The sequence below is a fragment of the Eutrigla gurnardus genome (genome assembly GCF_963514095.1).
Source record: "Eutrigla gurnardus genome assembly, chromosome: 17".
NCBI classification, from domain to species: Eukaryota; Metazoa; Chordata; class Actinopteri; order Perciformes; family Triglidae; genus Eutrigla; species Eutrigla gurnardus.
Window position 1 is genome coordinate 10,853,072 of NC_139928.1, and position 22,728 is coordinate 10,875,799.

The following is a 22,728-nucleotide window of genomic DNA, read 5'->3' on the forward strand; positions in this document are numbered from 1 at the left end:
GACAGCACCGGACCAATTACCGTGGCTATTCCAATGAGGTGCCTGTGGGCTGACAGACAGAGAGAAGGGGCATGTGTGAGAGAATATGTTTGTGTACTGCTGGACTTTGCCAACTTGTAGGTCTCACCACGCCACAGGCCACAGAGTCTGGAGCACAGTCTCAAATAGACAGACAGCTCTGTGGGCAACTGCCAAAATTGTCAAAACTTGGGGAAAGAGCTGCATGTATGAAAAAAAGAGGGATAAGAAGAAGATGTGTTGAGGGAATACATGTGGAAAAGTAAAAAAAAACAAAACACAAAGCTTTGGGAGTGATGAGTCACAGGAGTACAGAAGGTTGTCAGGGTGGAAGGTAAGCGGGCGAAATCGGCACTGGACTGTGACAATCGAGGGGCACAGATGGGAAAGCTGCTTCCTCCAACACGTGTTTCTATAAATAGACTATGTTGACAGGCCGGCTCTCCGGGGCTGAAACTGCAAGTACCTGTCTGACCTCACAATGACGGCCACTATGTAAATGGCTTCGCATTGGCAGCAGGATAAAAAATGCAGTCACTGACGTCAGAAGAGTTCAGGCACAAACTGTGGCTATTGGGTGCAGCACCTTTTCATCTTAAACGGACCACCTGTCAACGAGACAGATCATGGCGTTTAGAAGTTTAATGTCCCTGTCTAGCCCGTCTCTTGACAGGGACGGGACACAAGGAAATTGCTGTGCGATAATGGTGCAAACGCAGACATTCTAAGCATTCCAAACAGGCTCTTTGGGAATTACTTTTCAGATGTATTTGTTTCCACTGTTAGACGGTGTCCTAAGACATTTCCATTACTGTCTTCTTCCTGAAAAGCTATAACAGAACTGGAGGTGAGATTGTTTGGTCACCTGCTGTTTTCTCGGACAATTCAATTTGAACCAAAAGTTTTCCATCTAACTTTGTGACCACATTGCTGTCCAGTAAAACGGCAATACAGTTAATGCTATATAGTAATATACACATCGGTAGGGCTGGACCATAATTCAATATGATCATTCATCAGCTTTCATTGGAATCATGACGTGATGAAATTATACATCAAATAATATAGGCTTTACTGTGTGTTTACGAACCCAATCCAGAATAAATACTATATTGTGGTATATATATATATATATAAAGATATTAAATGACCTTAATCATGATAGAACATTTTAGCCATAACAGCTGGGCTAACGATATTCAAACTTAATTTTCACAACTCCACATTAGATAATGTTCCCGTACAGTTCTGGTTTTAAGGCAATGATAGCTACTTTATTTCCATAGATCATTTTTAAAATAAAAAAAAATATTTCAGCATTTATTTACTAGAATAGATTTTAAGGTTGCCTTCCACAAGAGCCCATCTACAAAGGACATAGTCATGTACAGTTCTTTAGTGCATCTGCGTAACTCTAATGTGAAACCAAAACTAATGAGATCGGAATGTAATCAATGTAAAAAAAAAAAAACATGATCAATGGTTCAGACTTTAAGGTGTGTGAAAAGGCTTAGTCAGCAGGAAGAGATTTGGCCCACAAGTACATGAACACATGACAACACGAAGCCAAGTGATGTCCCTTAATGGCTCCTACACACTATACCACCTCCAAAGTTGTCAGATTGCTGTACTGACTGCATTACACAGATGCTTGCCTTTTAATGGGGGATCTTGAAATTGCTGTGGTTTGCGCAATGCAAAAGTGATCGGTAACACATCCAACACAATTTACTAGAAGGAATCCCTGACAAGTCTCTCTGATCCCCAAACTACGTCAAAACTCCATGCAGGAAAAGACACAAGACCACACCTGAGACAGGACTTTGTTCCTCCAAAAATGGAGACCGCAAGAAGCTAGTGATCCACGTTGTTTGTGCTCTGATTTGCAACAAAAATCAAAAGGAGTAAAAAGACCAGAATATGGATGAGAGGATGGTTGGGGAGACGTGGCAGCAGCTGAAGGTAAATAAATGAATAAATAATGCCTTCTGTCCACCGTCACTCTCTTTGTCGCTCAACAACACATCTACACACATTGGGCTCCTCTTATACCAACCGTACATGCAAACACACAGATTGCACTTCAGCCCGTCATGGCCATAGATACTTACTGCCGCCTGTTGTCTCTTCAGCTTGTCTCTGTACTCCTCTAGCTCCTGCAGGTCCAGCTCAGGTGGTAGTTTCTATAATGACACACACACACACACAGATACAGAACCTTAATGTTTGCAAACACATCCGCAAAAAGGCATAAAATCAGCATGAAAAATAAGATGAAGCAGAGGTTTCAGTAAGGAAACTTCAGGGCAGCAGGGAATTGAGGGGGGTCAGTGATCCCTCACTGCCAAACAAATCTGGTTTTACACCTGCTTTGATATGCCTGACCTGGCATTCAATACGACAGAGCTCATGCGATCTACCACCCTCTCTGACAATCGGATGTGCAAAGCCTGCTAGAAGCTAAAAGACCACTGGACCTGATGGCTTCTGTGGCAAGACCCTCAGGCATTGTGAAAAAATAGGATCCTCTTGAACATATGGATCCTTGCTAGACCAATGGGTGGTCCTGCTGCTGTCCTGTCTGCTTTCTAAGGGTGTCCCAGGCTAAGAATTTACATAGTTGAATTGGTCGAGTCTTGACTGTCATAGAATCTTCTTTTTCCACTCATTGGGGATTTCATTTAATTTATCTTGGGAGATTTTCACTCCAGATCATCTTAATCTTTCAAATATATCTTACAAGGCACTTAAAATATGTCAAGCCGGTTTCACTGAGGAAAGCTGTAGCTGTTCCTTCATTAAAAAAAGAATAAAGAATTGGCTCAATAAATATACCTTGCCAGATCATAATTGAGATTAGTCAAAAAGGTGGGAGTGCATTATTTAGTAAACAGCAAACAAACTCTGCTAAGGAAAGAAGATATTACAAACCCGTGGCCCAAAGGATGATAGGTAATTACTTTCCCCTTGACTGAGAGTCTCATTTCAGATGGTGTAGCAATACCAAGATAAATCTAATGAGATTTCACACCCTTCCTCTGTTGAATGGATGCAATCCATCAATCCGGACGTCAACGGTGTGTGTGTGTGTATGCAGCTCAGCGGAAGTGTAAGAAACGGCAGCTCAGGTGAGAAAGAGCTTTAACTCTGCCAGTCAGACGGGGTTCATTGCGCAGGGCGCCGCACCACATATTTTCACATTAGAAATGCAATAACTAAAGCAACTCTTGTCATCATTTCACAAGCGAGTGCTGCTAATTCAGTCAATAACGCGCACGCGAGCGAGGAGAGCATCCAACCTCCAGTTCGTGCTGAACCATGTCGAAGGAGTCGTTAGAGAAGTAGACCTCCTCGATGCTGTCGATGATCTCCTGCTCCGCCTGGGGGTCGATGGGCTGCTCCCTCAGCTCCCGCAGCTCCTCCTGGAAGAGGCCGAGGCAAATTGAGAGAGAAAGACAGTGACAAAGAGAGGGAAAAATGAAAAGATGCCCTTGAAGTAATCAATTCAGAAAAGTTCCACGCACAAACAGAAAAAGAGTCCAAAACAGAGAGTTACATCATTTCCTAAGGAATGAAAACAACAAACAAATTGTAACCCGAGTACAAACATCAAGAAAAAAGCATCAAAAGAGAGAAATGATAATACTGGGGGGAGAAAAGAGGAAATATGCCAAGGGAAGGAGCTAGGATTAGAGGAACAAGAGGTAGGAGTTTAAGGACGCGGACAAGGGTAAGAGACAACGTGATGAGAGGACAGAATAAATATGAGGCAGAGAACAGGAGACAAGGAAAAGAAAAGAGGAGGTGTGTAGCGAAGTAGATGAAGAAAAGACGTTTATCACAGAGTTTGGGAGAGGATTGCAGCTTGTTTCGTTGGATAGCCGTCATGGGGGATGGGAGGGAGCCTTGAGAGGAAAGATGAGAAGAAAGGACAGACCAAAAAAAAAACACAACGGGGGATTCCCCTTCAGAGCATCTGTGGGAAACATCAGAGCCGTATTGATTAACATGCTGTACATCCGTCTGGGCTTATTGCTGCTTTTCTTTTAGATGAAGGGTTCTTCACTCGCATTCCCGAAGATATATGGAGATACAGTCACAGAAATGATGATGCCTTGAGTGTAATGATGGGGTCGAGCCCCGTTCATCATTATCACGAAGTGTGGCAATTTCATAAAGTTTTGTTTTTGGCAACAAGAAGCCAGGATGCAAACAAAATGTGTGTGTGTTGAAGTAGGATTTTTTTTCTGTTTTTTTTTCCTTCGTCGTGAAATCTCACAGGTATAGAATGGTGCAGGGATGACATATGTTGACCCCCAGAGGTTAGCATCACACTGGTTCCCTCAAGAAAAAGCCAAGACAATTCTTTCCACTGGATTTTGTAATATTGCAGAAACCTTTTAAAGACACTAAAAAGCTTAAAAAGAGACGAGGGAACCGGAAGTGCAAAAATGCAAACTAATTCTCATTCCTGCAGCTAAATGCTATTGTTGAGACATTTTACTCAAAACCACCATAATGAACCTTGTGGTGGTGCTAGAGCCTATACGGAAAAGTCAGGGGATCCCCAATTAATTCAGAATTCATCCTCAGGAGAACATGAATATGTGTACAAAAGTTCATGGCAATTTGACAGCTCAATCATGAATACCATCCCTAGGCTCACATCGCTTGGAGCATGGTTAAAAATCCTACACATTGCTAAATATGATATTACATCCCATATAAAGAGAACATCCCATGCTATGGATTCATGCCCAGAGCTGAAATCCTTTATTTCAGATAATGCTGAGTCTAACGGCACATTTAAGCACCATGGCACTAAAAATAGACCATAGGCTTTGGGAAGGAGGTGAACCAGGATGGATGTGGAATTATAAGATAAATGCAATCTATACGGTCCTATATGCATTCATACTCAAATCGCCTAAGGATACAGAAATCTCTATAAAAGATCTGCCCATATCATCTTACTTAGACTCTCATGAGATAGCAGACATTCATCAAGAAAACCCTGTTACACACCTGCCTAACCACAAATATTTTCCCAGAGACTATCAGCGAGAAGCACGGCACTGAAGCGTGCCACCCACGCGACGGAGTCTTACTGAGTGACATTTATATATAAGAGGTGCAAGTTTAATGTTCACAGTAAAATATAGACCCATTTAATTCAGTTCACTTACACAAACAGACTCCCCTTTGTGTACCATATACATTTTATACAAGGCAATTGAGAGGATGGTAATTAATTCAAATGTCTGCCTGTGTGTGCGTGTGCGTGCGTGTGTGTGTGTGTGTGTGTTCGCGCACAGATCTTCAGGCGAGTGTGTGTGTGTGTGCTGCCCCGTTTGAATCAGGTAAAGGAGTGAGCAACGGCCCCGGGGGAAATGACTGGTTGAGTGTGTGAGATTGGAAAGGAGGGGTAGAGGCAGGAGATCACGCTCTGCCACCAAAAGGGTGGGTGGGAAATCAGCTCAAATGAGAAGGAAAGCGAGAAGGGGAGGGGGGGGATGAGGTGGATGACTCATTGCTAGCGAAAGTTCGAGCGAAAAGAAAAAGAGAGAGGAATGAGCGAAACACAAAACAATGATGTGAAGCCACTCCAGTGCGGTTAGAGGAATTGGCCTTCCCTGAGCCCCTCTCTCTCCCTCCCTCTCCCTCCCTCTCACTCTCTCTCCCACCTGCAGTGACAAACGATACTCTAAACATCTTTAAGTGAATGACTCCTCGAGAGGCTACCTCAGGTTAAATCGTTCCTTTCCTTCCCTGCCACCGCATAAGCACTAAACAAAACAGACACCGCTGTGCCTCGCATGTGAAACTCAACATAATCCGCTGTAAGGCTTTGATCAAATTTCACTTTGAAGGATGAGGACAAACAAACCATCCATACCCCCCCCCTGGAAAATTAATGAAATCCTCATCTCGTTGCGGAAATTAGAAATCTATTTGCATCCAAAGTGTGGGACGTTTAACAAGCGTTATCAAAGAATCAAAGTGGACGGTCGCGAGGAGTGCTGATGAGTGAACGCGGAAAATAAAGGGCACAACAAAAAGGTGCTCAACGACATGGGACCCTGACAAAACAGACAATTGAATAAACACAAAAGGAGGTTTCATGGAAAATCCAGCAAGAGAAAGAGCGTGGGGTGAGGAGACTGAGAGGAGGGCCGATTATTTCCACTATGGAAGCATTCATTAGATGAACAAATCAAAACATCCTCATGGTTAATCAGCGTTGAATATTTATGCAAACCCGACTGTGGGTTTATATCCTCAGCTGCTCCTACACCGGGGTTTAACTCTTCTGGGACATTAGGACACAATCACAACCAACAGAGATGGTTCAAACACTCAGTCAGCTGCTGGGTTAACAAGTATCTTGTTGCCGTAGTATCTGCATGTTATGCAGTTTGTTTGTTGTGTGAGCACACAGGCAGGCTTTCGGACGCATAATTAGATAACAGCATCTCAGAAACTAACCTGATTGGTTCACTTAAGGCAATAAGGCCATAACGCATGTGAAGTGTCAACGTGAGTGCGTGAACTAATGACAGGTTATCAAACATCATCCTCCTCACAGCTCCAGACCCCCATCTTCAGAGAAAAACATACTGTACACTGGAGGCACTCAGCCAATCACGTTCATCCTAAAATGTTAGGAATGAGTAGGCAATGCACTCAGCCTGTGTAAATGTTCTTTGTGTCACTATATGGAATTATGATAAGATAAAACTGTGGAATAAATAAACTGAGGGTGACCCCTGCTGGTGGGAAATGGTTGCTGCCTGTGGAGCACTAACAGCAGGGTTACAGAAGAACTTCTGGTTGAAGCCTGCAGGAAAAAACAAACTGTTCCCTCAACATTTTTTAGCATCACACAAATATAAAAATATATAATGTACCAACTTGTTCCAGATCGTCACTAAACCTGTATCATACTTATATTTATGGATGAATAAACTATTTATTTTTAAATTTAAACTCATTGCTGCATTTAACCCATCCTAAGTAGGAAAAACCAACAGATGTGAAGTGCCATCAACTTGAGATTTAATATCTTGCTCAAGGGCATTCCAGCATGGGGATAGTAGGAGCCGGGTATCGAACCCCCAACCTTGTGATTAAAAGATGCCCGGCTCTACTTGCTGAGCCACAGAAGCCACAGCCACAGGAGCTGTATGTTTTTGACACTTTTGTTTAAAAAAACGACGAAGCTACTCAATTGATCCATCATTCATTTCTGCTCTACTCGTGAAATAAAGCATTTAAATAAAATGACAGGATCATTATATCAGTTTGGAAGTAATTAACTTCCTGTGCGTCAGTTTATATAGAGTTCACTAGAAGTATGCTAGTATATATTGCTGATTTGAGCACTGCTTTACCACCCAATATGAGATTGTGAAGATGGAGATCTTTAACTGCTTGAAGGGTTGAAGAGGTTTAGAGATACAGTGCATCACAATACCTGCACCCAAAATCCACAAAACTGAGAGCAACAGAGGGCCAGCAGCTTTGAATAATAAGGATTGGAAGGAGGGGGAAAAAAGATTTGTTTGTTTGTTTTAGTGTGAAGCCATAAAACAGCTTATGCCACTTCGGGAACCAAAAGAGATTAAGAAAAGGAAACAAAACATCAAAGTGATCCCAAATAGCTTGGAGCTGCTGGGAGGAATTTAAATAATTAATTAAATATTTAAAAGCTCTGGCAAGGTTGTGATTTATTTAAAGGTGTTAATACGTTTTTGTTTCACACATGAAATAATACAAATTACTTTCTAGCTATCCATCTAATGCCTCTTTTCATAATCATTAAATGTCAGCCCTTGACTCCAGATTCCTGATCGTTCATGTTTTGTGTAAATGTGTCGAGGGCATCAGGTCCACAGCAGCAGGCGAACATGGGGGATCGTGTTTTCTCAAAAGAATGGCTTCCCCTGAGGCTAAAGTGCTGCTAGCCAAGAGTCTGACCTCTGTCTGCACACACAATCAACCTGACCTGTCTGTGAAAGGAGCCAAATAAAATGCTTCACTTATTACAGCTTACCATTGGCAAGAATCTGGCAAGAAAATATACGCATCATGATAAAGTACAATTGAATATATTGCGATATATTGACTGTGATATACTGTGATTTTTTTAAAGCAGAACTGTCATAGTATAAACAACACACTGCCATATGCATACGTTTTAAAAGCGTATTTTGTTACGTTTGTCATCTGCATTTATTAGCATAGCACCAAGCAAGAATCAACAGGTGTCTTCACAATGTAGCACAACCTATTTCAACAGGTGCAAGGTGTCATGTGGTACTAAATAGCAGTCGCAAATTCCTGTTAATGAATAGTGCTAACCAAATTAGTTATCTCTTGTGATGTCACAAGTAGAGTGGAAATTATTCATCAATAAACAGATACATTAGGTATCACTAAAACACTATCAACCTTTCAAGTCATGTCCAAATATTGACTTGACAGGATCGATTCTCGATCTCTACAGAGAGCCAGATGTTGCTGTCAGCTCCTGGAGGGTGATAAATGATACGAATCATGGCTAAAACAGTCGAAAGTACATGACTGGTATCAAGCATTAAGTGTCAGATGAAGTGTCATAGAAATGCATGTGTGAACCTCGTCTCACACAGAGCAGTGGGTAAGTAACACACTGTTCCCCACAGTGGCAGTTGCCACGGCATATTAAAAAGGATTATTCACCTTTAATCAAAGAGGGCCGTAAGTTTCGGTTTATACAAAGCCTGTGCAGGTCCCGTTTAATTTTCCTGAAAGCTGAAAAGCCCTGCAGCAATGTAAATAAAGTCAGCGCATAATAACATCAAATAATAAGACCATGGCAGAACACACGATATGCGCAGGTGTTTGCAGTACACACAGGAAGCTTAATTCATCTGTGATACAAAAGGCTAGGCTGTAGTCCATATAATCCTCACATCCATGCTAAGGCCCTCCCTATTTTTCTGTCTACTTATACTACGATGCCTCATATCACATTAGTCAAACCTGGTAGGTGTAATACAATAAAAGTAATTATTTGGGGGCATGATTCAAAGGTGAATATTTCCGGCTCAAACCAACCAAGGGGTTTGATGTCTACATATCCAGTCTGGCCACATCACCTGATACAGAAGAGACATGCATCCAATGAAAAGAAACAAATCTTTCCTGAGACATTCCCCTCTGCTCTTATTACACCTGGAGATTAAATGACTCCTTATCTTATCTGAACTTGATCCACACGATCGGGTGGTTTTCTGCAATAACAGGCTTGTGACAACAAAATTGCATATTGTCTAGAAATATGATACATTGGACTTGAATTATAAGATCATTAAATAATATCTGTATTATGTATTTGCAAGCTCTATATTTGACCAAAATGGCATTGTTGAATGCATGCTGCTCTGCCTTTTTCTTTTCCTCACGACAACTATTCTGAATTAAACAGCAGATAGAAACTCTTACGGAAACTCTTGCAGCTTTATCTTTTGCAACCCCCATGAATTGACAAGAAAGCACTTCCTTTTAGTCTTATCTTTTTGCAGCGTTATATCATCAGCCGTTAAAAGCAACTTTTTGAAAGGAGTGAAATGAAAAGCAGAAACAACCAGAGACGTCTGGTTGATATCACCCTGAGAATAAACGGAGTAGGTCAAGCTCCAAACTGCTTGCAGCCACAATTGCTAGAAGGCCATTACTACAAGGTAGGTCAAGGTAAATACAGAAACGAGCAGTGCATTCAGGAGTAACTGAGCAATTGACTGTACATTAAATAGAGCCACTCTGCAGCTTCGCTCTATCTGCTCTCGGCAAATTGAATGCGTATGATGACAGATGCTTCCTGTGACTAAGCATGACAGATTTCATTTTCAAAATGCTAAAATACTACAATCGCTGACCATATTTCACACTGCTGGTCTTAAGATTGATGTGAAATGTGTCGTATAATGACAGAAATGTCTTTGCAACAATGAATCCCATCGACTGGTACGTAACAAATTGACAGGAAGTCGTGTAATACGGTGCATAGTAGACAAAGCTGTTTGTCACATAAGTCATATACAAGTCTGGTTCTGACACATTCAATATTGTTGTATCACTACTATCGATGTGACTGCTTCGGAGTTTGACTGGAGTCGTCTTCTATAAATGTTATAATAGCTCACTTCACACAACAAAAAGTAATGTAAATAAGCCAGAGTCCAAAGTATGATTAATAAACGTGCAGATTGGATTCAATTGTTGACTTTCTCTGTATATTGAAAAGAATGAAAGAACAGCATTTTTTTTTTCTAGTTGTCAACAAAACTCTGGTGACAGATCTTATACATCAAAATAATTTAAACATACAATAAGCAGCTGTCTACTTTTAATACGTTATTAGCTGTGGATGATTGTGTTGATTTAAAAATAATGCAGCAGACAAAGTTTGGTCACAAAGTTTACCTTGCTCGGTATCCTCAGGTTCTCCACAGGGCTGAGGTCCGCCATGCTCTCCTGGGGGCTTTTCAGGCCCTGTCAAAATAAGAGTCACTGTGAAATTTCCAAAGCCCCCCAAAAATGCAAGTCTCCTTCACGGTTTATACCATTGTAACCCGTTACCCGTTGTCACATAGCTGGCTATTCATCACGCACTACTGCCTGCAGCAAAAAGGTGGAACCAACGCGCAGTTTCCTGAAAGCGACAGGCTCTGTTATGAGGTGGTGAACCAGCGACTCTGACATGACTGCAAGCTGAGAACTTCCCTACCGCACAGCTTCCACTGTTGTGCCCTGTTGTTGTGCTCGTCCCACTCGGCAAACGCTTACAGCAGCTGGTTTTACTGCTAATACAGGTGTATTTTCTTGACGTGGGGGGTTTAACAGTTCGTAGTTGCGATGCAGCCCTTAAACGAGCGGGGGCTGGACGTGCCCTTTCACGAGCTGTCAAATTAGCTAGTTAGCTTAGCTAGCTGCCGTGCTAGCTTCCTACAGCTACCGGTGATTAACGGCCGCCAGCTTGGGTTTCTGTCAACCTGCTTTGCTCACCTGCCGGGTCATGAGAGACTTGATCTTCTGCATCGTAAATCCAATGTGTGTCAGTTGACAAATACACAAATAAAGTAGCAGTTTTGTTTTGTTGTCATCGATGCGCCTCCATCACTACGAGAAGGAAGCCATAGTTGGCCGTCACGACGTCACGTGACTGGTACGGCAGGAACGGGACATTTCTAAAGGATGCTGGGAATGGTAGTTTTACGAGGTCTGCTTGTGACCCCCCCCCTGACTATATTAAAATCGATGTGTTAAAATGTTTGGATTCAATTGAAAGTACATGTTGTTTTTGATTAAAAACAAAAAGATTAAAATTGCATTAAAGGTAGAGTAAAGCGTTACTATTATGATACATGTATTGCTGCCTTGCACCACTGGATGGTAGTAATTTGGCACCACAGAATAGAACTTCTAACAGCAATGTTTATTTTTCTGTCCGTTCAATTCTTCTATAGTTCAGTCCCCTGTCAGATGAGACATTTTAACATGACATAAACGGGAAAGCAAAGGTGTAAACAATACAGACAGCTGTGGGTGCTGGTACAATGCAGGCTGAGATCCCTGTCACACTGTCACGACTTACGGGAACCGGGAACTGAACAGATCATCAATGTTACCGGCAACAATTACCGTTGATTGATCTTATTTAGTATAACAGAATATGATTTTCTTTGTTCATCTCCAGAATGTTACTAACTGAATGGGAAGTTTATGAGTACATGAACATTACAACTGGATGTAACCTTCTGTGTATGTGTAATTTACATTACATATTGTAATTAAATACATAATTTAGTCTCAAACAGGGTAGGTTAACGATGAATGACCTTTTTTGCAAGCCACATTTTATTTCAATTTAATGCCATGTAGCTCATCTTGGCTAAGTTATTAGACCTGGCTCTGCATTGTTGAATAATACAAAAACAGTACATGCAGACCCATTCAGCCGGTTTTGTAATTGCCCCCTTGGGTGTTATTTCATGCAGCGCTTGGTTAAAAGCAGGCAGGATGCAGCAGACAGCAGGCACGGGGAATAGTTCCTGGTTAATGATGCCTCAGGCTATTTCCCAGTCAAATGAAGGTGAGGTTGCTTTCTCTAGGTGAATCCACTCCACTGTTGTTTGTTAGGCAGTCATCCACAGTGCGGAGCCTCCCTTAAAGCATACACTGAGACGGAACAGATGGCAACCCCTACCCGGAGATGCCACCACAAAGACACTGCACACTCAGTTGGCCAGTTCATCGTCTATAATTAGAGCTAGATTCAATAAACTGCTTGTTATTATGTGGGGGAGCATCATCACGAGCATATTTATGAACCTCATAGTGAGTGCTGTATCACCTTCTGACTTAGTGAGGTTCAGGTTTTGACAAGTTATTCATCCAGTGAACAAGCAAAAATATTTTTCTATTTAATTTAATCAGTTTTCTTTGGGAATGAACCACCCAAGTGCCAACTCAAGTCAAAGGTTTACATTTTAATAGTTTAAGTTTAAATAGCCGAATTTCTCTGAAGGTCTTCTTTGGTTTTACAACATTTGAATCAAAGCAGAAAGCAGACTGCTGCCTTCAATTGGCAGGTGGGAAATATAATGTCAAATACATTTTGTAAATTGCAAGTTCTCCTTTATTTTCTGAAAATAACAGTTTTGTCTCTGGTCTCCATCTAGTTCCTCTTCATTCCTTTACTTCTCTTTTACACACACATACACACACACACACGCAGACAAGCGAGTGTGCACGTTTCTATCTGCTCGTGACAAGGTGTCAGCAGGAGCAGGTGGAGGGCACTCTGCCACACGCTGAACCATCCGTCTGTTGCTGCCTGTCTCCATCTCGCGCCAGGTACACAACATACCGGTGCAGCAAAGCTGAGAGAAACAAGAGCTCTGCAGCAATTTGGAGACAACGAAATTCAACTCAAACACTTGTGAGAAGAGAGATCGCAGCCAAGATATCAGACAAAGCCCGACTGTGAAGCAGCAGAACAACTGACATCTTTGCTGGCTTCAGCTACTTGTTTGTTTTTTTTCAGGACGATTGAGAAAGTGTTCATTTCAAGCTGTGACAGCTTCTGCAATCGATGAAAAAGGCATATAAAAAGTGGAAATATAAATGAATGGTAGATGAATAGTAAACAGTATATATTTAATAAAGTACAAAACAAACATGTGAATGCAAACTGTACAATAATTTATGAATAATTAATCCTTTTCAGCATTTCATTATATCCGTGATGAGCAGAAACAAATGCTACATTTGTGGAAACAAGGTTTCTATGGGAATAAATAGATTGGAGCAAAACATAGAAATAGAATAATATGTATAAAGAATTTGAAGTATAATCCATGTACAATATTTACAATAAACCTAAATATATTTCATGCAAGAAAATGCATTCATTATAATAACACCTATTTCATATACTTTCATTTTGTGAAAATGTGAAATTAGAAAGATATTATTGAACAGTTAAATAAAAACCTTAGTATTATAAATTAAACATTTGTTTTAAATAGTTTGGGTGTAGGTACCTCATAAGATCTGTCTTAAAACTTGCTTGGTTTAATATGACCTGAAGTGGTCTTCATTGTTGAACAAAAAAGGCAAAACTGTTTCAACTTCAGTTATACATGAAAACATTAAAAAAAAGTGTTTTAAATCAAGGCATACTTACACTTTCAACTCACAAAACAGTCAGCAAAAGTCATTTAACATCCGTCCCACACTCTGGACAGTAACAGTGCATGATCAAGTTGTGTACTCACACAAGTCTCCTTCATCCCTTGTGCAAAACATTTGGGCCACCAAAGCCTGTGTGTTCAGGCTTTGGTAACAGAGAATAAAGCTACACCTCAAGTGAAATGACTATAAGTTCCACCTCAGCTTCCCAGCTTAATTCAGCAAACTGTGACTGGGTGTTTCGGGAACGTGTCTGATCACATCGTAGATGGTGGTGTGCATGTCCTGGACCGACTCCAGGCGAGCCAGCGATCTGCATGACGCCTGCAGGACAGTTGCATCAGAATATTTTAAAACCACGTGCAACTTTTCGACATTAGACGAAAGCTTGAAATAGTTTTGCGTCATCATTGAATTCATGTCGATGTAGAACATGTCAAATACCTGTGCAGAGTCCATTTTCCCGGGTATAGAGACAAACTCGTAGATGCCGAAGTCTTCTGTTGCGTCTTCATGACCTGTTAATGCGGAGGCTTTAATGTCAGATCAGTGTATTAGTATTTAGTTTGGCTCAAACTTCAAACGTGATGAATGTATGACTTCATGCTTTTCAGTTGGAATTTATGAGACATCTCGACCTTGTTTACTTTTATGCTTTCAACTCCTCCTATCTCAAACCTGTTTTTTAGTCATTATTTTCAGGAGAACCAGGGCTTATTCATCCCTTTAATCACCTCAAAAATATAATGTTAGCTATACACACACACACACACACACACACACACACACACACACATACGTATATATATATACTGTATATACAGTATATATTATGACGTACAGTATATTCTAATGAGAGTGTCCAAGATAAGCAGAAGCTCACCTGAACGATGTGGTCGTTTCTGCTCTGAAAGCGGTCTGCAAAAATAAAACATAGACAAATAAACAGTTAGTCGAAGCACACATTATGTATACTAAATATAGTATTGTTCATGTCTGTATTCATTTGATATCCAAGGCTCTTACCTGTTGTAAATGCTCATAAGCACTGTTGATAATGGAGAGAAAGAGACATAATTATTCCCAAATCCAGAAATGGCAGGTTTTTTAAATATTACCATGTCTTATTTAAATGTAGTATATACTTTGTCCAGGTTACCGTCACTGTGTTCAAACATAAAACGTGTTAAACAGGTTACAGAAGTCACAGCTAGAAAACCACCAAATTACCTCTCTTAGGATGGCAGGTTTTCCTCAGGAGGAAGAACAGCAGCATAGAGCCAATGATGGACAAAGAGCAGACCACAATGGCCGCCAGAGGGGACACATAGTTGCCCTTTTGGGGTTGCTTCTCTGTAAACAAATACAGGAGGGACACTGTTATTACCATCATTGTTAGCCAAGTTGGGGATCAACAACAATTAGATTAGTTAGTTGGAATTCCATGAAATCGTGTTCATGGTCCCCAGAAGATGATTTTTATTTATTTATTTTAATCTTGACAGTTGTTTGATGGATTGATGCAAAATGTGGCATTGATATTCTTCTACCCAAGAAGATACATTTGATCAACTTTGGTGCTAACATTTATTCGTGCTATTTTTTCTTTCAAATATTATATTTTATGATCAAATACCTGCAAAACTCATGCTTATTAGCTAATGTTGGCATGCTACTCGGCTAAAACAAAAATAGAACGTGTTAAATATGATCTGTTAGAGCATGTTATCCTGCTCATGTTAGGATTTAGCTGAAACCACCTCATGTAGCAGCAAGCCGTCTGATTAAAAGGTCAGTCATCGGAGGCTTTTTTGGTTATGTCCATAAGAGACTTCGAATAGAGAACGAATAAATGCTTTCATGACTTCTGTTGACTCAATAAACAGCATTTTAAATCATAGCCAGTATCAACAGTAGCCATCGGGTGAGCCTTTCCCCAATATCACCACGACAACATATCAACGTTGCTTTCGGCACACAGAAACTCCACATGCTATAAAACTTAGTCAACAATTACGACAGCTGTTATCCACTGTTTACTTTCCCAGCCATTGAAGTTAATGCAGGCGGCCGGCTCTGGAACCTAGCAACAGAGATAAAACACCAGTTTCCTGGTTGTCCGTATATATTTCATGTCATATCCATAACCTGGTTTCACTTCTCCACCTCTCGTGAAGTTTCATCCACCCACATGAACTTACAGCTGGCCATGGCGTTCGTCATCGTCGAAGATATATCTCTCGTAGCTCATAAAGCTCTTCTGCTTTTGGCGTGACACAATGTTTGCTGAGTGTTTATCTCTGAGGATTCCCAAAAGCTACCCACGCTCTGCTCTTTCTTTGCCATGTTCCACCCTCTACCCACCTGTTTCGAATTTGGCCACCACCAGAGTGAACTGGGCTTCGTCCTGCTTCTGTGTCACGTTGTTGAAGGCTCGGCACAGGTAGTCTTCAGCCTGGGCCAGCCTGTAGGACAGCACCTCCAGCCGAGGGCCCTCGGTGATGACCTGGGTGCCGTTGCGGCTCGTAGAGATCCAGACGTAGCTGTTGGGAGGGTTGGAGTCGGCCTGGCATTCGAAGAAGACCAGCTCTCCGGGGTTGATGGTGAACACTTTGCCTGTCCGCAGGCCCTGGACCGAGTTCACCTCCAGGTTGTACGGGCCATCTGCAGGGACAAGAGTGGGAGTTTGCTGCCGGTGTTGTGCTTATTATACAGAGCGGTTACGTTTCTATGAACTGTCTGATTTCATAACGGGTTCATAACCGGTTCAATACACAGTCTAGCAGCAGAAGTCTTGGTGGACTGTAAATAAAGAAAGTGCTTGCCCATGAACACAAACATGTGACCAACGTAACCAGTGGAGATGTCATGAAAACAGCTTCGCTTATCAATCACAATATGTTTCTTGCTACGAGTAGATAAGCCAATATGTGTTATAATGTAAGCACCGTCAGCATGTAGTTAAGTAAGATCCCAGTTATGCTTTTTGAATGTGTTTTAATCTAAAGTGAACAGACTGGAAATACGACTACGTTGTTAGAAGTCGTACATTTACATTGTTGAAAACTCGTTTGAAACTGAAGCCAGTAAACTGTTTTAACTAATAGCAGATCTACTTCCTGCAGGATGCTGAATGCTCTTTTCTATGAAAACAGATTATGTCAGACAAACGTACCATTCAGAGACGTTACTTCTGTGAAAGTGAAAAAACACATTTGAGTACATTCGTTGAACCGACTTGTAAAAGGGGGTCACTTTATCAGCGTATCAACACGCTTTATGGCAGAACAGAGGAGTTCTGTGAGATAAGTCTGCTGCCATGCAAATACCCGTAGCAGTCACATGTTTTTCAGTTGTCAGAAAGTAGTCTGATCTCGCAGACATTTGCATATGACCCAATACAGAGCAAAGAAAGAGAAATGCTTTGTGACAAGAAGTACCGACAATCAAATGTTTTGGGGGGGAAAGATTGTGTAAAATACTTGAACTTCTGACCCTGTAATGTTAACAATTAAAAATATTTATATGTATAAGGAACCATGCCTACAGTTGCCTTATTTTGTCTGCATTGTTGTCCATATTTCTCATCTAGATTTATACTGCCTGACAACAAGTTAACAACAGCTTGTGAAATCCAGATCACACCTGTCATGTTAGAGATTTTGGCCAAATCTGATTCCACTTCCTGTAACATTAGCCAGGCATTATGGACTTCTTCTTGCTGTAATTTATCATTCCCGTTGTTGATGAAAGTGATCATTGCGTTATGCTTCTGAGACATCAACATCAATCTCCTTATATTAGAAAACGCTGACATTTGCATTCTCACAGGAAATAAACCACATTGCGATTCTGTGGGAACTAATTGGGGATTTGCAGCTCCAGGTGTTCCTGGTTCAGGGGCCGAGACGTAGAAGGGAGATACTCACAGTAGACGCTGAGCTCCACCCCCCTGCTGTGCTGACCCTGGCTGACAGCGTTGCTGGCCACGCAGCGGTAAGTTCCCTTGTCCCCCTTTCTCACGGGGCTGATCAACAACGTCGAGTTGTCTTGGGAGAAGTGGTGTCTGTCACTGGGACCGAGGGCAACGTTGTCCCTCAGCCACTGGAACCCAACTCTGGTCCCTCTCTCCACAGAACAAGTCCAGGTCACGTTGGCCTTGTCCTCAACAACCGCATGCGATGGACTCTTCTCAACACGAGGAGCTGACACAGGGACTAAGGAATAAACAAAGGAGTTATGGCCGAGTCCACAGATGACGTCCAACCCGGACATTATGACACGTGATGGGGAAACACTCACCGTCCACGGTGACACGCACGGTCCTCTCCTCCTTGATGACCTTTCCCGTCTTGTTATGAAATTCTATGTTGAGGTTCAGGTGGTAGTCCCCCTCGTCGTCCCGGTTTAACCTCAGTATGAGCAGAGAGACGTTGGGTTTCCTGAAGACCAGGCGGTCGCGGTACGTCATGTTAATGATCGTGGCCTCTTTGGTAAATGTCACCAACGTGGTTCTGGTGCTGCTCGGCCTGGTGTGGGTCCACGTTCCCTGGATCTCAACGTCGTCCAGTGGGAAGAGAGTCTCAACAGACAGGAGGACGGGCTTCCCTTGGATGCTGTGATGGAGCGATGTAGGGACGTTGATGAACTCGGAGCTGACCTCTGAGATGGTGGCCATGGGAAGGAAGAGGAGGTGAAACAGAGAGTTACTGTAGGGTCACATGCTGATTATGATGATGATGAACACACGAGGTGCTTCCATGTCTGTAGAGTGTCTGGTGGTTAGCTAAAAAATAGTTAAAAAATAATGCTTTCAGTCAAAGGCATCTTTAACTTTGCTTATTGTCCCTTTTTTCTAAATAAAACAAATATGTTGCATATAGACTATATTACAGATTCCATTATAGCAATATTGGAAAAAACATGGATAATATCTTATATTATAATAATATAATTTGAATGATTAGATAGACTGATGGTGACGATATGAACGGAAAAAAAGAGGCTTTTTTCTCATTTAAGTAAGAGAGATGTTTTTGTCTAATCTCATAATCTATATCCTAGTCTTCAAATTGTCCAGGTCCTGAAACTGTAGTGAGTTAATATTGACGCAGCTCACTACACAGTGTCATTGTTGGCAAACAAGGTTGAGGCCTGTCTCTTTGATTCCAACTCACTAAACAAACACTTGGGTTGTCTGAAGAAACTAGATAAGTGTTGATCTATTGCACCTCGCTGTCCCTCAAAGCGCCGTCTAGTTGCCTGGGCAGTTTATTCGCTGGTAACCAGCTCAAAACAAAGAAGAGGAGGAGTTATGGTTGTTTTTCCAGCAGCAGTCGTTTCAATTGGAAGTTTTGCCTGAAATCTAAATATGCTTTCTGTTCATATTTTATTGTGTCTTCCATACATAACATTCCTGATCATATCAGAGCTATGAAATTGTTTATTTGACAGACTTCAAACATCACTTTCTTTCTTTTCTGTTTTTTTTTGACAGAAGTTAAAAAGTGAGGGACTGAGTTTGGATGCCAGGTTGAGTAGAGTGGCAGCATGTGAGTAGGCAGCTACTGTGAAGAAAACCCAAAAACCTCTCACGTTCCTCTAACTTGTGTCCCTTTGTCTCACTCCTGGCCATCTATCTTCTCTTTCTCCCTTGTAGCATTAAATAACTTGTGGAAGGTGGAAAATATTCATGAAAGGCTGTTGATTCGCTAAATGATTTCACATCATTTAAGTGTGTTATGAATAAAACTCTTGAATGAGTATAGAGCAAAACTAATGAGAAGTACATGTTGTTCCCTCTGTCTAAAGCTACATTTCCCCTTCTGCATCTCTACCTTCTACTTCTAATCTCTTTTTTCTCTTTTGTCACCCACCCCTCCGACTTCCTCCCCAGGGACCAGCTGGTGTCAGTCAGGTCCCCGGGGACGGCTGCCCATGATACCCATTACAAAAGATTCCCTGTATGTCTGGTGTCATGTCCTAAATAATGCAGACGCCCCACCGACACGTTCCACACTTAAAGGCCTGCAGGCCGTGTGTGTGTGTGTGTGTGTGTGTGTGTGTGTGTGTGTGTGTGTGTGTGTGTGTGTGTGTGTGTGTGTGTGTGTTGTCAGTAGCAGGAGTGTGCCTGTGTTTACACCAGCTGAGATCCGGTGAAAAGGCAGAATGAGGAGGAGTGTGCCGAGCCCGCTCCTTCACTGTTGTCCCCAAACAACACGGATATTGTTGTGGTGATACCAAGGAGATTACGGTGACAATGGCTTTTGAGGTGAAAGGAGATCTCCATTTACTGGACACACACACACACACATACATTCAAACAACTATTGTGTGGAGACCCACAAGCACCTGCCTCTTATCACCCACACACACACACACACACACACACACACACATCCGAGTTGTTTGGATACTAAATAAAGTCTGATGGTGCGTATCCAGACGCCACCATCGACTGTCCACCTCTCACATAAGACAAATGGCGTTCCTTTAAGGAGGGTTGATGATACAAACAAAGCAGGTGAGAGTACTTGTTTTTAGGGACTTTTCTGTCCAAGTTATCTGGTCGCGGGTCTGTTATTACTGAGTCACAGAGCTGTGGACGAGGTCACTTCTCCTTTCCACTGGCACCCTCTTTGTGTTTCTGCTTCCAGTCGACAACAGTAGAAAAGGCTAATTCTGTCAAGTCACACGGTGATGATGGTGGAAAGGACATCCGAAACAAACCATGAAAGACTGAAACTTACACTGAAAAAAATTTGAGGTACTTCAGTGTAAAGAACTCATTGACCAAAGTATAATTTGACCAAGTTTAACTTTCAAAAAATCCCCAAATCAAAACACATACACTGACTTGTACTCGACATCACTGCTTTTACATTTTGCAACCCAGTTTCATTACTGCTTCTCTGACCTGAAACCGTTCAAGAAAAAAGGGATTTCACAAGTGAACGTTTTGTTACCGGGCACCCAAAAAAACACACACTTCCTCAACTCACCCTCAGTTTAACCCTGCCAACCAACCAAACACAGCAACCCCCAGTTAACCGCCACGCTTGCACCGACGCAACCACCGGCAACTGGAGGGAAACGTCCCTCTGCAGCCTCTGAACGCTCACCTGTTAGGACGAAGAGAACAGAGCAGACATACAGCGCTGTTCTTCCTGTGGCCTCCATGGCATCCTATCCTCCAGGGATGTGTGGGACTTCTGACGGATGGGCGGGGAGTGAGGGATGTAGGAAGGAGTGGAAGAAGTGGAGGAGGAGGAGGAGGAGAGAAATGTGACTGGTTGTGGTGACAACATTTGCCAGGGAAATAAGAGGAGCTGCCTTTAGGCTGCAGGCAGCCAGGCCCCTCCCATGTGACACCAGGAGGAAGAAGAAGTCCACCTGGCAGAGAGACAGCACAGCATGGTCTCCTCTCTCTCTCTCTCTCTCTCACACACACACACACACACACACACACAGAGAGCTGCCCTAAGGCCGAGGGTTTCACTCTGTCTAAAAGAAACTGAGACACACAACTGTAAAAGGATAGTCGAGTCTTTACACTATAATGCAGCAGCTGTCTGTCCCTCGGGCTGCGAGACAAAGAGAAGGCAGGGAACAGAGAGTTTTTTAACCGTTAACGTCACTCCGTTTGGTTAACGGTCTGCCATCAGCTATTCTGTCAGTGATGAGTTTGTAGTCTCGCACTTACAGGACGAAAAGACAAAGAGAAAGCTGTCTGGGGAATATTTTTCTAACACCGACACACGTATCACTGACCTATCAATCGCCTCCAGGGCATCTCATTGAGACCGGAGAGAAGCTGATGTCACATTTGTGGTATTTTTCATTATTTCATGACAGAAAAGGGGAGGGAAATCTGTTGTTAATATTTCGCTGAAAAAAAAGACTTATTTGTGTGACAACCAATGTCTGTTTTTTTCTCTTCATAAGTCTGTATGAAAGACTTTTCCATTCATTCTCCGTGTTTTTTCATATTTTTCATGTTTTATTCAGCACTTGAAATAAACTGTACATGTTTATTGAAATCTAACCCAGTCAGAGGTTTGTATCATCGTGACAAAAGATACAAAATGTCACATGTTAGATACTTAAACACTGATTGGATCCCCTCGGGGACTTGTGCAGAGCTGTTTTTCTTTCTTTCTGCGTGGTCATCCTCTGAAAGGATGTGGTGAAACTTGGGACCGAACTGCACAGTGAATGAATTACACCATTGTAGGTTGTGTAAATGAGTGTCTGGTTTGGCGATGGCACCGTTAAATACATTGATTATCTCTGCTGTCAAGTATTCTACAGGACGTACACTGGCCGAGATTAAAGGCTTTGCTCACATCGATATGTCTTTTTGTTAGCGAGAAAACGAGATTCTGGCAAATTTGTTCATATTGTGGGAAACTAATTTTATTCATTTAACAACACCATCAACTACAAAAATGAATGCAGCTCAAATTATCTCTATCAAACCAAAAGAAATAATTAAAGTTGATAATGTGCATGAGTGTTCATTTCTGCCGTCCCTTTGTGAAGTCGGCTCTCGTCTCAGAGCCTGCAACTTTCCTTTTCACCTTTAGATGGTGTCAGTGCATCATCTATTAGACAACGTCTGCCAGAGAGTTATAACATGAGCAGCAGACAGCAGCTCCAAATGCTTCATTTGTATCTGACTTTATGCACTGAATGGTTGGATTGTACTGACGTGTACCTGCACTTGGTATTGCATGACTCAATGGTAGTAGTTCCCTATAAAAGACTTGTGACCCTTTAAATCCAAGTCATATCTATTCACAACTGTGTCACAAGTTGCAGATGTTTATGAGTTTCAAGAGTGATGTTCCCTGTTTTTCTCAGTTTTAGGAGGCCTGAAGAGGTATCGCCTTTATCACAATAAAACACATTGCTGTTTTCTACAGGATCATATGATTCACTTGATTGTTTGTATTGAGAGCTTAATATCCAGAG

The 22,728-nt window shown here is 41.9% G+C and overlaps 2 protein-coding genes across 4 annotated transcripts in view; both read right to left on the reverse strand.

Annotated features, from left to right (window-relative positions):
* The window catches only part of vps50 (VPS50 subunit of EARP/GARPII complex), an 80,060-nt gene extending 68,854 nt beyond the window's left edge, over positions 1-11,206 (reverse strand). For both annotated transcript variants that reach the window (XM_084033071.1, XM_084033072.1), the window contains exons 1-4: positions 11,068-11,206; positions 10,486-10,554; positions 3,318-3,440; positions 2,130-2,201 (exon numbers count right to left, since the gene is read on the reverse strand). In XM_084033071.1, the coding sequence (XP_083889197.1) occupies positions 2,130-2,201; positions 3,318-3,440; positions 10,486-10,554; positions 11,068-11,100 (297 nt within the window). In that variant the 5' untranslated portion in view covers positions 11,101-11,206. The remainder of the gene's footprint in view (positions 1-2,129; positions 2,202-3,317; positions 3,441-10,485; positions 10,555-11,067) is intronic.
* Positions 11,207-13,200: 1,994 nt separating this feature from the next.
* On the reverse strand, positions 13,201-21,036 carry hepacam2 (HEPACAM family member 2). Of its 2 annotated transcripts, none has more exons than XM_084032883.1 (9): positions 20,877-21,036; positions 18,058-18,417; positions 17,685-17,972; positions 16,120-16,419; positions 14,986-15,108; positions 14,782-14,803; positions 14,639-14,673; positions 14,200-14,273; positions 13,201-14,079 (listed from the first exon to the last, which is right to left on the reverse strand). In XM_084032883.1, exons 1-9 carry the CDS (start codon positions 20,932-20,934, stop codon positions 13,969-13,971), a joined length of 1,371 nt encoding a protein of 456 aa, XP_083889009.1. In that variant the 5' UTR covers positions 20,935-21,036; the 3' UTR covers positions 13,201-13,968. The 2 variants fall into 2 exon arrangements, with proteins under 2 accessions (XP_083889009.1, XP_083889008.1); XM_084032882.1 differs by having other exon boundaries at positions 14,200-14,288.
* Positions 21,037-22,728: the final 1,692 nt, after the last annotated feature.